This window comes from Brienomyrus brachyistius, chromosome 3 (assembly GCF_023856365.1).
Source record: "Brienomyrus brachyistius isolate T26 chromosome 3, BBRACH_0.4, whole genome shotgun sequence".
Classification (NCBI taxonomy): domain Eukaryota; kingdom Metazoa; phylum Chordata; class Actinopteri; order Osteoglossiformes; family Mormyridae; genus Brienomyrus; species Brienomyrus brachyistius.
The window spans coordinates 33,120,608-33,136,845 of NC_064535.1; the positions used below are offsets into that span (position 1 = coordinate 33,120,608).

General features: G+C 41.4%; 1 protein-coding gene across 50 annotated transcripts; it reads right to left on the reverse strand.

Annotated features, from left to right (window-relative positions):
* Positions 1-1,397: 1,397 nt before the first annotated feature.
* LOC125738519 (kit ligand-like) lies at positions 1,398-14,729 on the reverse strand. Of its 50 annotated transcripts, none has more exons than XM_049007578.1 (14): positions 14,501-14,729; positions 10,129-10,236; positions 9,941-9,997; positions 9,630-9,782; positions 7,117-7,285; positions 6,671-6,733; positions 6,300-6,397; positions 6,056-6,175; positions 5,766-5,811; positions 2,833-5,562; positions 2,677-2,728; positions 2,417-2,468; positions 2,261-2,312; positions 1,398-2,208 (listed from the first exon to the last, which is right to left on the reverse strand). In XM_049007578.1, the coding sequence occupies exons 1-8, from the start codon at positions 14,513-14,515 to the stop codon at positions 6,068-6,070; spliced, it is 771 nt and encodes a 256-aa protein (XP_048863535.1). In that variant the 5' UTR covers positions 14,516-14,729; the 3' UTR covers positions 1,398-2,208; positions 2,261-2,312; positions 2,417-2,468; positions 2,677-2,728; positions 2,833-5,562; positions 5,766-5,811; positions 6,056-6,067. The 50 variants fall into 50 exon arrangements, with proteins under 50 accessions (XP_048863535.1, XP_048863532.1, XP_048863506.1 ...); XM_049007575.1 differs by having other exon boundaries at positions 2,261-2,364; XM_049007549.1 differs by adding an exon at positions 2,573-2,624 and having other exon boundaries at positions 2,261-2,520.
* Between the last annotated feature and the right edge of the window lie 1,509 nt (positions 14,730-16,238).

Here is a 16,238-nt window from a genome sequence, read left to right on the forward strand (position 1 = left end):
CTTTAAACCACAAGAGCTGACGTCCCGGTTCCCACCACAGCACGGACATTGCACATTCAGGCAGATAATGCCTTTTGTTACCGTGGGCTTCTTCTCAGAAAGGCTGCGATTCAGCTCCTCAGAAAGGCCACGTCCACGTCAGCCACCTCTGTGGGCCCCCCCCACACCCAAATGACGCTGCAGGGGCCAGCAGATAGGGTGACGTGCCCGATCATCGACAGAATTGAGGCCGAATGATACAGCAGGGGCATTAAGGGCAGAAGACTGTTAGGAAGGTGGCAGGTGAGGAAGGTATTGAAAGCGTGGTGGCTCTAGGGGTGTCTCTGTGCTTCAGAGTTTTATGTGGCCCCTATCAGGCCCCCGCATCAGCAGACATAAATGGCAGCCATCCAGCCGCCATGTGAGCACGTCCACAACCACTGAGGAATGGTGGGGAAGCAGGAACAGAGAAGACCATCCACCACAAATACCTGCGCATAATTCCAAAGCCTGGTCCCCCAAAACATCACAAATCAGGGAAACAGAAAACGAGAGAAAGCTCCGGCAAAATCAGGAACAACAGGCAAAACTGCAGGAGCTGACACAAACTCGTTGTCTCACTGGGACACATTCAGCAGGTACGGGAAAAACAGCGACTAACTGAATGAAAACAGCGACTAACTGAATGAAAACAGCGACTAACTGAATGAACAGCATTGGCATTAGCTCTCAGCATCAGTCACCCTCCCATCCATTCGAGACTGATAACCAAAGTGCTCAGCTAAGAACGTTGCCTTGCTTTGTTTGCAAAGGGTGCAGCTTCCGGTGTGACTATTTATAGACATAAACTTCGAAACCATGCATCCTGTGCTGTTTGTTCTTCTTCTGAATAGGTAAATATAGGAAATAAATCAATCAAACGACTGAGTGCCCAAGAAAACGAAATCACAGGTATCCAGGTGACGCATTCATCTTATCAGCTACAAGCAGCTGTCAGTGAATCTGACAGGCCTGCGCTGCTATCCACAGGCGTTATGTTCCAGAATAGCTTTAGTGAACTTCTAGGTCATTTGCTCTGAATACTACTTGTGGCAGAAGGCATCTCTGTTCAAATAAGCATCATGACAAGAAGAAAGATAAAGCAAAAATCCTGCCAAGCAGCAGAGGAAGACGGAGCGGGGAAAGTGACCTTATACAGGATTTAATCTGTCGTTGTGCATCACCATATAGAAACAGTGATATATACATTCACAACTACAGAAACATTTTATGTAGATGCAGCATTTTTCAGTTTAACGTGATCTACATTAATGACTGCACAAGAATTGTACTTTGTAAGACACTGATTTGCTTACTTATGCTATACATTTCAATATAGCTCTTTCAGGAGACATTTCAATAGTAAAACAAACCAGGAGTTGGATAAACATGCTTTATTCATGTTTTTGTACATCTGTTTGCAATTTTATATACAAGTATCCATCAACATGTCTGAGTTATGTTCCAAAAGTAAAAACATAAGTCAATCTGGATGTATCTCAGTCATTATAGGGGAGAGGTCAAATATACAGTAGAATATAAGAAGCAATATCACACATATTTAATTACGCCTGTATAGTGGCAGTGCAGTTGGATTGTTTGGGTTTCTGTAGCTGCACACGTGGTAAATGCTAATATTCACTGCGTCTCCTTTGGTTGTCTCTCGATCCAGCAGTGAGATTTTATTAAGGGTTTTATGGAACCCAGTCTATCTATGAATGGCTTATGACCCTGGACATAAATACGATCGGATGACACTCAATGGAATGTCTATGTGTGTGTCTGTGTGTGTGTGCACGTACAGTGTATATATACACACACAGTGTACACAGCTGCCTTACTTTCCACTTTACTATGTGCAATATTCTCTGCTTTACTGCTCTGTCTTACTCTCTGCTTTATTCTTTTCTCTCTGACTGTCTTTTCTCTGCTTCCCAGGCTGCTCCTTCTCTTCATTCATCTTGACAGTGCAAAGCCCACACAGACCAACATGCTTTTGTGGAGGGAGGTCACGTTTCACGTTACAGCACACACCTTACATGCCAAAGCAATGTGCTGATCACACGTCTCACGTTGCAGCACACACCTTACACGCTAAAGCAATGTGCTGATCACGCGTCTCACGTTGCAGCACACACCTCACATGCTAAAGCAATGTGCTGATCACGCGTCTCACGTTACAGCACACACCTTACACACTAAAGCAATGTGCTGATCACGCGTCTCACGTTGCAGCACACACCTTACACGCTAAAGCAATGTGCTGATCACGCGTCTCACGTTGCAGCACACACCTTACACGCTAAAGCAATGTGCTGATCACGCGTCTCACGTTGCAGCACACACCTTACACGCTAAAACAATGTGCTGATCACACGTCTCACGTTACAGCACACACCTTACACGCTAAAGCAATGTGCTGATCACGCGTCTCACGTTACAGCACACACCTTACACGCTAAAGCAATGTGCTGATCACACGTCTCACGTTACAGCACACACCTTACACGCCAAAGCAATGTGCTGATCACACATCTCACGTTACAGTACACACCTTACATGCTAAAGTAATGTGCTGATCACGCATCTCACGTTACAGCACACACCTTACACGCTAAAACAATGTGCTGATCACACGTCTCAGATTACAGCACACACCTTACACGCTAAAACAATGTGCTGATCACACATCTCACGTTACAGCACACACCTTACATGCTAAAGCAATGTGCTGATCACGCGTCTCACGTTACAGCACACACCTTACACGCTAAAACAATGTGCTGATCACATGTCTCACGTTCCAGCACACACCTTACACACTAAAGCAATGTGCTGATCACACGTCTCACGTTACAGCACACACCTTACACGCTAAAACAATGTGCTGATCACACGTCTCAGATTACAGCACACACCTTACACGCTAAAACAATGTGCTGAACATACGTCTCACATGACAGTACACATCTCATTAAACCAGAAAAATGAGTATTTTTGACATTTTTGGCGATTTGCAAAATGACTCTTGCTGTTTTTTTTACCAGATTGACATATTTGCTAGACCACAATTATAGTGTTTTAGTTTCTTTCCTATTTAAAAGAAAACTGTACATCTGTACCTTATACTCTTGATAAGTTTGTTTAGGTATTCAGTATATTTATCCATAGCTTCCTTTTCCATGTATTTGCATAAATATCATCAGTGAAAAACTTCAGGGCCATATTAGCAAAAGAGTGGAATTTCCAGCAGCTTAGGTAAATTTATAAAAAAAAAAAGACAAATCAATGAACACACACACACACACTCAACGAGCAAATAAGCACTTATCAAGTGGCACTGACTTAGAACGACAGATATTTACTTTAGTGGTGACTGTGTGAGATGTTATCTGTCCCTTCGGGGTTGATAAACATGCCTTAGTGACAAAGTCCAAAGATGGACTTGAGGATCATGGAGACGATCACACACATTCATCATGAGCAGGACGCCGCTCTCTGCTTCTGACTAGAGAGACGCTCTGCCACTCCGGTCACACCCATATCCAGCCAATTCAAAGAATGGCCCCTCGCACAACAAAGCCATTCACGCCATTGTGGTGAGTACATCAGAGAGGCCACAGCCGGCCCTGTAAATGAGGAAGGCCAGGGGTGCGGTGCCCAGTCACATGACAAGTAAAGTCAGATCCTCAGCTGAAAGCCACACTTGTGTCCAGACTGCAGATGCTACTTTCTACAGCGTACTACAATCTGCAATTCTTGCCCTTTCTGCTCCAGTGATGAGCAGTGGGGCACCCCTGACAGAGCCGCGGCGTGCCTTACGCTGAAGGAAGCGCAGTTGAAATCTGAAGCCTTTAACCGTGACAGTGTGAATGGCTGCTGTGGATCTCCAAAGGCACAAAAGCAGTGTGTTCTCTGAAAAAGCCGACAGCATCACGATGAGGACATCGCCCTGCTCGCTCCAGGCTGGCATTAGCTCTGCCGACGGCATTGCCATGAGGACATCGCCCTGCTCGCTCCAGGCTGGCATTAGCTCTGCCCATGGCATTGCCATGAGGACATCGCCCTGCTCGCTCCAGGCTGGCATTAGCTCTGCCGACGGCATCGCCATGAGGACATCGCCCTGCTCGCTCCAGGCTGGCATTAGCTCTGCCCATGGCATTGCCATGAGGACATCGCCCTGCTCGCTCCAGGCTGGCATTAGCTCTGCCCATGACATTGCCATGAGGACATCGCCCTGCTTGGTCCAGGCCAGCTCGGCATGTAGGCTTTGCGGTGTTTAATATGCCTGTATCTCCTTTAAAATAGTCCTGCAGTGCACTCAAACGTTGCTGGTGGGAAGCGTAGAAAGAGGCAAGCTGGTCATGCTCTGAAAATAATGTAACGCTGCAATTCTGGAAGCTTCCGTGTATCTTTTGAGTACAGGTCCTTTTCAGCCATTAAGGCTGGGAGATGCTGATGTGTGCAGTGCAGACTTACAAAGCACTGCTTGCTGTGTCACTGTTTGCTGTAGTGCTAATATGTGCGAAAAGCTGGTGTAATGTAAGTCATATTAGCGTAATACTGCACTTTACTGTCATACACATATCTTTAATCTAAATAAATATAAAATCTGTGCTATTGGTCAGCGCTGAGCAGAGACATCATCTGAGGGACAATTTTCAACAACATTTCATTCTGAACAAACCACACTGTATGTATGAAAAGAAACCCCCAGTGCAGTGGAAGCCTGTGCTCATATACCACAGAAAGCCCCTCCAGACTGTGGTCAGAAAGAAATTTACAGTACTTAAAGCACTCATGTATAATGCAGTGTAGATACCTTCATAATCCATTATAATGGCTTATGCATCTATAGTGCATTATAGGTGACAGCTTCATAGAGCATTAATAATGCATGAGAAATATGTCTATAACGTTATGCCTTTTCATAATCAGTTATAGTTGTGTTTATAATTCTTTATAATGCATTATAAAGGTATCTATAATACGAAATTACACGAGAAACCTTCTATAATAACTATAATAGAAAGATTTATCAAGAAGTACATTATTTTGCGACAGCTGAGAACATTCTATATGGTCTGCTCTGATTGTTGGGGGCTCAGAGGAATAAATGATATATTTCAGATAGCAACAGAAAGGAACATTTTGGACCACTGTGTTCAATGAAAAACTCCCTACGCATTCAGCCAGCATGCACCGAAACACCGACGGCTGACAATGGTGACAGCCACCAGCATAGCATCTCTCCATTGTGACATCACAATTACATCCTGACTTTTGATGTGAGTTCATTAATTGTTCCCTTTTAAAAATCTGTCCCAGATCTTCTTAGCACATGCTGGCCTTTCCTTGCTGGAGTTAAAGGTAGAAGAGGCCTCTCTCCGGCTTTCTGGGGTTTCCGTGTCGACAAACAGCTCCTTTTTAGTGTCAGTATCTGTCCTGAGGTCAGATGTAGATGCGCTGCCTTGAATGTGCCCTCTTGCGTAAGGCGGCAAAGTGAGTCCTTTATGGCAGAGATACGATTTTTACTGCAGCCACCTGAGAATCAAAGACAGAAAGAAACAGTTGCTTTTTAATTGTTTAGAATTATTATTTGAAACTATGGAGATGATTATCTTATCTGTACTGAATGACAAAAGATACCACATCAGCACATAGTCAGAGTACACAGAGAAAGCAATGATTCCTGCCATGTGAAATTGTTGAACTGTGTTAAGCATGAAAGACTGAATGTTTCTTACCTATTATAAAAAGAGCTGAATAAGTTTGATGTTGTTCTTAAGACTTCTACATTAATAAAAATCAGATTTAACTACAATTAGTCATGCAGTCATTTAGCATGTTTGAGAAACATCTTTCTTATATGTATAATTAAAAGAATTAACTGAGCAATTGCTACATAATTCTTAAGATCTATAAATTACATTTTAGTTACATCAAAAATGTAATTTTATTTTATTTGCATATTCATTTTTCAACTGATATGAATTTTGCAGATCTGAATCAGATGGAGATAAAGGATGATGGTTACTTGTATTGCAGTCTAGCATCCTTGGTCTACAGGTGGCGTAGCTGCGTGTAGGATGGTGTCACACAGCTTCTCATGCTTAGCAGGCCTCTTTGGAGGCTCCTCTTTTCTGCGTTTGATCTGCTAAACCAAAAGAAGCAGAGCCTGCTTAACCCACAGGGAAATATACAGGAGCTGCTGTGAAATTCTCTGGACTCTGCAGAATTTTTTTTTTCAAACAACTTATTTTCTTTTAAAAATGTCCTACCTTCCAATAAATGAAAAATATGAGAGCAGCTGTAGGAATTAGTAGTAAGATTAGGAGACTTTTCCCAACCACTTCTGATATATGCTGAGCCTGTGCTTCTGTGAGTAAACAGGGAACAATGTTAACACATAACATTCAGTAAATACTTAAAAAAAAACAAAATGCAACCTTTTTTTCTGTGTTCCAGCACATACAGTTTAAAAAGCTGAATTTCACCCGCTGTGCAAAAGATCATTCTCTACTTTGCATCATACCATAACATCTTCATCAAGACTTTTCTTTTAATCAGACCTGGCTACCAACAGGCCATCTTTCATGATGCTTGAAAGGTGTCCAAAACTGAACACCCTTAAAAGCCGGAATGTCCTTACGCTTATCGCAGTCTGTTGTTGACACATTACAGCTGATCTTATTTGGAGCCTGGTCAGGAGATCCTGTAGACAGAATATTCACATACAGAAATTACATGTGAATGATGAAGTCAAACCAGAGCTTTTGCTGAGTTATACTGACACTGTTCAGGATCTAAATACTGTCATGAAACCTAATATTGGCCAAATCTGATATGTTTTCTTCAGTTGTAAGGGAGAGCTATTATTCTGGTGTGACTACGACACGTTCATATGGGGAAGGTGTATAGCTCAGTGGGTGATGATGCTGCACTGGCTGAAACCCAGGAAGAGCAGAATGATTCCACCGTTGGGCCCCTGAGTAGGGGCCCGAAGCCCCCAAAGGCCCCAGGGACTGGCTGATTCTTAGTATGTTGACTAGGATAAAAGTGTCTGCTTAATTAAAAAGAAACTATGTAAATATTCACCTGTTGGAGTGGTGGGAGGGGTTGGCGGGGGACAGGGGGGGGATTCACAGTCTTCAGATTTAATTTCATAAGTGTTAGAGTTTAATAAGTCATGAACAAAGTCGAAATAATGCTCTGCTACCCAGGATTCTTCTCTGTAATGGCAGGCGAAGTCCTGCATCATTGTCTCCTGTTGGCCAAAAGCAGAAATAATGTAGTCAGCTCCAGAAATATTGGCACCCCTTAATAAAAATTGTAATAACATTAACATAATATGTATAATATATACGATGATTCCAATTTTCCTCAAAAGAAATTGCTAACTATTCATTTAATAAATAATTCTTGCAAATTGTTTTGTCTTTGAAATTGTTAATTCTGAAAAATTAATTAATTAATTAAACATGGTAAAATTAGGAACAAAACCAAAGAAATTTATATCTTTGGGGAAAAAAATGTGTCTTGATATTACTTTTAGTCTCTGGGATCTTTATTGCTGTCTATGACCATTTTGTGTTTCACTGGGGTAACGCAGGTCAAATCCTTTTGTTTACACTGGTCAACCCAAACAGCTCTCAACTCCAATGAAAATAAAAGCTGTTGTTGTTTTATATCTCTAGGACCAGGGTTTGAGTGTCCAGCTTGGTTCCATGTGTGTGAAATTTGCATGTTCTTCCCATGTTTTTGTGGGGATTATTCCGAGTAATACGATTTCCCCCCATAGTCTAAGAACATGCTGAGGTTAACTGGAGCTATGAAATTGGCCGTCGGGTATATGTGTGAGTCTGCCCTGTGATGGGTTGGTGCCCTATACTGGGTTGTTCCCTGCCTTGTGCCCTGTGATGGGTTGGGGCACTATCCTGGGTTGTTCCCTGCCTTGAGCTAGTAGTCTCCAGGACAGGCTCCAGACTCCTGTGACCCAGAATCGGACAAATGGTTTTAGAAAAAGGATGCCATTTAGTTAACATTAGGTCACAGGAAATATGTTTGAAGAGCATGGAACCACATATTGCCAGCCCCCGCACAGTGAGTAGAAGGCAAGGAGGAGCCCAAAGATCATAGTTAACAACCGCAAAGTTTGGCTGAACCTATGGTGAATTCATTTCACCATATTAAAATCAACAGTGAGACTCCACCTCCATGACCAGAGTTCCACGAAAGGAGCCCTTTCATGACTAATTCACAAATTCACTAATTCACAAATCCCACAAATCTGAACTTTGCCAAGCAACATGGAAGTTAGAGCTGGAATCGTGTGAGGCAAAAAATTTTGCTTTTTGGCCATGCACACCATCATGTTTGGAAAAATAAGCAAACTTCATAGAAAGAACAGCACCTAATTCTAGGGATGTGCATCTTCATCACCGAGGCGATGTGATACACATTGTGATGCAGTGCCAACGATCCAATATATTAAAGAAATATATGAAGCAACTACTATTGAGATGATACAATTCACACCTGTTGCAATGGAGTGCGATTCAACAATACAATGCATCGTCGCACATACCTCAATGCATCGTCACACATACCTCAATGCATCATCGCATATACCTCAATGCATCGTCGCATATACCTCAAACTCATGCTAGACTTGGCTGTGAGACTTGCGGACAATTGGCTACTGACTGCAGTGGAGAACCATAGATGAAAGCATGCACGTTGAGTTTAGGGTGCCACTTTTCAATTAGGTTACCCATATAAAGGGTTTATGAATGGTTTATAATCTGGTTATAAATTAGGTTGTAACACTTTGTAAATTATTAATAGACAATTTTAAACAAGTTGTAACACAGTTTTCTTTTTAATTAATTTCATCTGACAAAATAAACTTCCATCCGGCTTATTACCAAACATGCTGCAACATTTAAACATACCGATGGCTCACATTTATTCCATGAGTTTGATGGGCCAAGATCTGTATGTTACGTTCACGAACACAAAAGAGCTGGCTTTTGCGAGCAGCTTAGAAACAAAGGCAGGTTGTCCAGGGGGTCTTGTTATGGTCAGTGCCATAATCAATCCCATTAAATACCAAAACTTTTTATCCCAGAATCTGGTTGGCTCTGCCAGAAGGCTGACACTGTGCCGTGGTTGGGTCTTCCAACAAGACAATGACCAGAAGGACACATCAAAATCGGCACAGAAATGGTTGCAGCAACACAAACTCAAAAGCCCTCTCAGTCTCCAGACATGGATCCAAATGAATGTCTGATCTCAAATGAAGAGGGCAGTTCAAAAGAGAAAGTCTTAGAATCTCAATGAGTTGTTGGAATGATTGCTGTCATTCTTGCCATAGGAGAAATATACTGAAATTTATGGAGCCAAAAGAGTGATGCTTGCCTATTTGTTTAAGCCCAAAATATCACTCATTACATGTATGGTTCATTTTATATATAAATTTTTGCTCATTTTCATGAAGGGTGCCAATAGTTCTGAAGTTAATTATAAATGCTTCATTAATTAATGCGTCTTTGGATAGAATGATTCTGATGAGTAAAAACAAGACAGCTAATAAAATAATCGTGACTTACCAGGTATTCAATTTTAACCCGCATATCTTGTAGCCTTCGGATAACAATGCTGAGATTGTCCCTGTTGGACGAAATGTCCCCAAACTTGTCCTGCAGAACTTTTAAACTTCCCTCCAAGTGATACACATTGAGCTGCACCCAACACATGTGGCTCTAGCGAGGTCAGATGGGAAAGAGGGACTGAGGGTTAGGACAGTGTCACGTCACCTAAAGAGCCAAGTTTCTTTAAAGATCTGTCACCTCATAGCCATTAGGGCAAATACACAAAGCTGAGTTAGCATTCATGTTTACGGGTCAGAAGAGAAGCCTACCAATTCCTTGGGGATGAAACAGACAGCCATCCTGTAATCTCTGGGAATATTCTGCTTCTGCGAGGAAGAGGTTTCTATTTAACTCAGAAAATTAACATCCTTAATATAGCCAAAGCAACATCCATTCAAAAAAATAAACATTAAATAATTGCATACTGTTAATCCCACTGGGGGGGGGATGGTCTTACCAACAGAGAGATTATTTTGTCATCATCTGTAATGATATGTCTGATTTCACTGGATGGAGCAAAACATGAACTGGAGAACAATAAATGCACAAAAGTGACTATCCAAATCTGAAAAACAAAAGAACACGTAGAACAGCACTTATTTTCTGCTTGTTGATTTGATCCAAGGACATATCTGGAAAAAAATATACTTATTTAGTCAGAGGAGCTCTGTCACCACAGCATTAGATATCACAAGTGTCATAGTAACTCAACAGTGTAAATGGTGAGGCTCGCTCTTCATATCTGTACTCTCGTCCTAGCCTTAAATCCTCACATGCAGGAATAAAGTCACAATTATGGTAGATGAAGAGAAAGTAGATGAAGAGAAAGGTGAATCCTGAGTAACGAAAGGGCTGCTGAAGTAGTTCATAATTAACATCATTTACAGATCTTAAGCTTCAGCTATACCTGAGCTTAAACAGCATTAGCATTTTACCATAACAAGACTGACAGTGTTTATGGTTTTTTCGGTCTGTTCATAACTCTGCCCACTGGAGGACCTGCTCGCTACGTTCATTCATAGCTACGTGCAGTGTTTCATGGTGTGGTGCCACCCTGATGCAGGCTTATGGGACCATTAGGGGGGCAGATTTGCTCTTATAACATACACATTTGTAGCAATGAGACCACAAACCATAGCAAGCTGAAGATAACTCATGCGACGTGCATCACACCTATGGGGCTTTTTGAGTGCGGCTTAAACCCTGCCCATGTATTTATGAGTCAACAGCCATGAGTGAAAGAATGGACAGCAGACCAGTGCGCAGAGCCAAATGAAACTGGGTTACATCAAATTTACGTTACACATAACAAAAGATCTTGGGTCTCATCAGCTTTTAAAGCTATAAATGAGTGATTCCTGCTGGATTATTGGTTATAGACCGGATGCAAAGCTTAGAACTGGAAAAATGTACCAGGAATGAGTTAATTTTGCTAACACTCTGCTATGAACTACAACACAAAAGCCATGCTATCCAGCCATTTGTCCAGCAAGTGCAATTTGGTTAAAATGCTAATATTTCAATAAGCTCAACCACCATCGATGCATGTCAGAAAAGAGCCCCTTCCACTTTCAGCAGCATATGTAGCTTCAGAGAAACCCAATAGTTTGGCAGAAGATCAATGCTGCATGCAGACACCATGTAGGATACTCTGCCCTAGTCTGCTCAGCTCAGGCACCATACTCTGTCCAGGCACGATGCTCTGTCCAGGCAAGATACTCTGTCCAGGCAAGATACTCTGTCCAGGCACCATACTCTGTCCAGGCACGATGCTCTGCCATACTGCACCCTGTTGGTTACTTTGCCCAAACTGGATACCTTTGCACGATACTCTGCTATATACTGCCCACACAGGATACTCTGCCCTACTTGTACCAATTATAGCCCCTAGTGCAAACTTCCCAGGTGTAATCAGCAGATTACAGACCCAGAGCAAAGCAAAGTCTGATTTCCATGATAGGGCTCGACTGTTCAGTTCATAAATGAGAAGCATCGTGCGCTGTGCAGATAAGATGACACCAAAGGATAACCAGATTTACAGACACCCACATTACAGATGTGCTAAAGGATCATGTGTTTGCAAACAGCAAGTAGTGCTATGTGCCGGCATATGGTCCAAGCTTTGTGCCTGTCTGATAAGCTCTTTATGCAAAGCTTCCTGCCATCGGCTTCTTGTTTTGACTACAGCCCCAGACGAAAAGTAGTTTTGCTAAATTATATATGAAGATATCATTTACAGAACGATTAACTAATATCACATATCTCTGCATACTTTGATCATGTACAGTAATGCATAGAATGCTGTATACACTACAAACTGTCTTGAAAACAATGTTGTGATTTACTGAGTCATACACAGTCCATAGACTCACCAAACACTTGCTAAACAGGTCCTCTTTTCTCCTATAATGCGCAAAAAAAAATGCTAAGCTAACCAATGACACACATTAAGGTAGTAATATATCTTATTTATTGTACCAGCACTAACCCATCTTCCAGCTAAAGATCTTTGAGGCTTTTCCGAAATCACATAATGGGATGGACTAGTAAGCATTTTATGCAGGAAGCCAGCTAATAGAATATAAATTGATATACCTAGATTTTCATTAATGTGCTTTTGGGTACATTCAGGCTCGCAGGAACTAGAGCAGGGAGCTTAATAAAGCTTGCAATGCAGATGGTCCCAGAAGCTGAAGTGTTATATATATCAGAGTTGAGATCACGCTTTTGCTTACTTTGGGCCATATGTAATACGCATGTGATTAATAACCTCAGTCTGTGAGCTATAAAGCAAGTTTCGTCCTCTTAAAATGAGCTTTGTAGTCATACAAAGGAAACTGTGAGAAAAGGCATGATTGAACAACCTGATATAGAAGCAGGGAATGTCCCACATGCGTACAAATAAATTAATTAATGAATTTTGGCTTCAACAGAAAAACCATCTGCTGCTAATTATGCTTTAAATTTTAATAGGCCTTCTATTGTGATCGGCTGGCATCCTGTGCTTCCTGGTTTAAGCTCTAGGCTTGGTTATAGACAAAAGATTAGGTGTATGGATTTCAACAGTAACAGCTAATACAACACAAAGTTCCCACGCTCACAAGTATAAAATTACTGGAAAATAATTAAACAGTCACGTTACTATGAGTGTCTATGTAGTGCTGGGTGAGAACATCGGATCGTGTAAGAAGCTTCAGAAAATGTTAAGTGAAAACATCGTCAAATACTGATCACAGGGATGGATCACAAAGAGCCGCGAAGGAGCTGATGGAGCAAAGACAGCAGTGTCGCGTGCATGCATGAGTAATCTGTCATTAACAGGCGAAATCCCTGCTAACAGAGGAGGACAGTGTTCGAAATGAAAGAGTAGTATCAGTTTGTTTTCTGTTTATGTTTAGAGTACTACTCTAAAAATTCGCTGTAGCACCGTTTACTTGTTTGTCGTTCATTCAGATTTATACCAGCCTGAACTTGGAAATGACGATTATGTCAAACTAATACACCTTACAGTATCTGCGGATTGTGGCCAGTGTTTAAATTACTCTGTGACAGAACGCGAGTGCGTGATCATAACTGAAATATAGCATCAAAACACATTTCTGTCTTTTGATTAAGATTTCATTTATCAGTATCTGCATTCTTGCCTAATCTGTTCAGGAGCCCTATAGATAAGACATTGTTTTGATATGAAATCTGAGCCAGTTACTAAATAACTCTGAGAAGGAAACGGATAAATGAAGGGGAAATCCCTGGGCTGTATAGTCAGTGCCGAGGAAATCCTGACTGCATTTTCAATAGTTTTCCCAACACTTGTAGCTTGAAAATAGATAAAGGAATAATTCTGTTATGCCATGGAAGCCTTCGCTAAGTGTCAGATGAGGTACAGCTGCTATTCCATCAAGCAGCATAATAAAAGGAGATATTGTCCGTGTACTCCTCAAACAGTATTCATTATTTTTACGTGCAACTCAGTACAATTATCATTTTGTACTTTGTACTTTCTGGGATATCTTTGGTCATGATGCTAACGAAATTAATATTTGAGAAATATTTTGGTAAAACAAAATTTCATTCATAACCTTAAGGAGCGTTTATATGACTATGTGTGTACAGTTAAGATGGTTTTTTTTTACTGTACAACAAGGTTATTTCTTTATATAATCGACAGAAAATCATTCAGGATCGATTCAACATACAACTATTCAAACTGACACGCCAAAGATAGTGAACGATAATGATCATTGCTTGCTACCAATTGTCAGTAATATTCACTTGCGTTTTTACCGTTAGAATTATTTCCTTTGCATTAAGTATTTCAGTTTGTCACTAGCACAGCTATCTCACGAGACACAGAAAGACCGACCCGACAAACGCCCACGGAGACCGACTACTTTACACTTTAACGAGCCTATTTACTATTCGTTGCCTTCATTTAACAGTGTTAATTTTGGTAGCTATCAAAAGAGGAAATTGAAATATTAATGTCACTTATCTGTATTCTGTGAAAAATCTTCTGTGCCACTTTTTCTATAATCTGTGGAATCTTACGATATATGCATTACATATACGTCTTAATAATTTTAACATGGGTGCTACAAAGAAGCTTTCCTCATAATTAGGTTATTTATTAATCACACAACTGCCCTATTGAAAGTCACATTTCTGCCAATCTGAATGGACCACAGTGAAAAGTTATTTACACTTCTGAATCCGCATAGCTTGGTGTCATTCAACAGGTAAATAATAAATTGCAAATGTCACATTTTGCTTTAAATGACACCAAAAGGGTGACCGCGGGCCGATGTACAAGTACGAACTGACCGACTTACTTTTGCCTTCTTCATAAGGAAAGACAGCTGCGCGTCCCCTACAATACGCAGAAGCCGATTTTAGCTATTTTATCGTATTTCCGAAGGGAGGAAAAAGTCGCGCATAATTGCGACCGCACATATCCCGCTTTTCCAACGTCAATCCAGGAGAAGAAAAGCGCAGATAGTCAGTTTTTTGTACGTGTGCATAGATGTGTATGTCCGCATTTGGGAAGGAGAGAGACGCAGATGAAATGTGAAAATGCAGTTTAATCACAGGCGCTTTTATACGCTCCGGAGAACCGCCCACGGCGCGCAGGGAGCAGCGCGGGGAGCCAGTTCTGTGACCCCCCCCCCCCCCCACCACCCCCCCCCCCCCCCAGCGTGCACACCAGTCTTCCTCCGGCAAGCAATACATATGTATTTTCATATATACCACAATTTATCCCATCCGCAACGGCCGCTCCCCATCGTTTCCCTGGCGTCATTCCAATACTGCGAGCTCTCAAACAAACAAATGCTTGGGAGACTTTTTTGTAAATAACTAGATTTAATCCATCAAATGTATAGCTGTTATTTACAGTTAAACTGCTAAATTCAGGATTTAATTTGAATGATTTTTTTAAAATGTAATTTTCATGACATTCTGTTTGAAACGAAAAATATGCTTTATTTGTGTATTGTTTTAACGAAAGTGAAAATAAAGGCCTTGTGATTATTAAATGGTCTTTGTTGATATTATTCACACTTCGTAGTAAAATAAAGGCAATATATTTTACCATACTGGGGGTTGGGGAGTTGGGGGGCCCATGGAATTTTTGGCCTATGGCCCCCAGAGTCCCTGGAATTGCCTCTGGGGAGGGGACACCCTCATTGGCACAGACACCCCTACAGAGAAACTCTGCAAGAGCATTAATATAATACGACGAGGGTTGCCAAATTCCAGTCCCGGAGGGCCAGAATCCAGCACAGTTTGCAGATTTCCTTGCTCAAATACCTTAATCAGCGAATTATTAGATTTATTAGGGGTGTCTGAGCAGCTTGAAGGTACTTTAGAATTTTTCTTGGCATTTTTTTTATTAATGGAAAATGTCCAAATTGTTTGATGGTTTGAGGTCTCCTTTGTTCTGGGAGTTCTGGGAGTACTCTAACAGAAGCTATTGACACTCCAGAATGAATGAGGAACTGTTTTAATTATGCAGTCCAATTAAAGGGTGCTCAACAACCAAAGATCATGTCTGCCTTTGAAGTAGGCATGTCTGCCTAGTGTGATTTCTCCAAGATAATGTATGGAATTATGTTATATATCTATTTCACTGAGTAGTCATACAATGTGTATTTGCATGTGTATAAATCCTCTATTTGCTGTTTTATTGGATCTGTATGACACTGTTTAAGGTGGAAAGTAGTTTAGTGGGATCAGACACTGTGACTGCGATTGGTAGGTCACTTATTCAAATCCCAGAGTGATTTCATTGTGGTTTGTGAGCAACGGCAAATTTCTTTCACACACTACAAGAAAGATCAGAGAGGGGGGTCACACACTACAAGAGAGATCAGACAGGGGGTCATACACTACAAGAGAGATCATACAGGGGGTCACACACTACAAGAGAGATCAGACAGGGGGTCACACACTACAAGAGAGATCAGACAGGGGGTCACACACTACAAGAGAGATCAGACAGAGGGGTCACACACTACAAGAGAGATCAGACAGGGGGTCACACACTACAAGAGAGATCAGACAGGGGGTCAT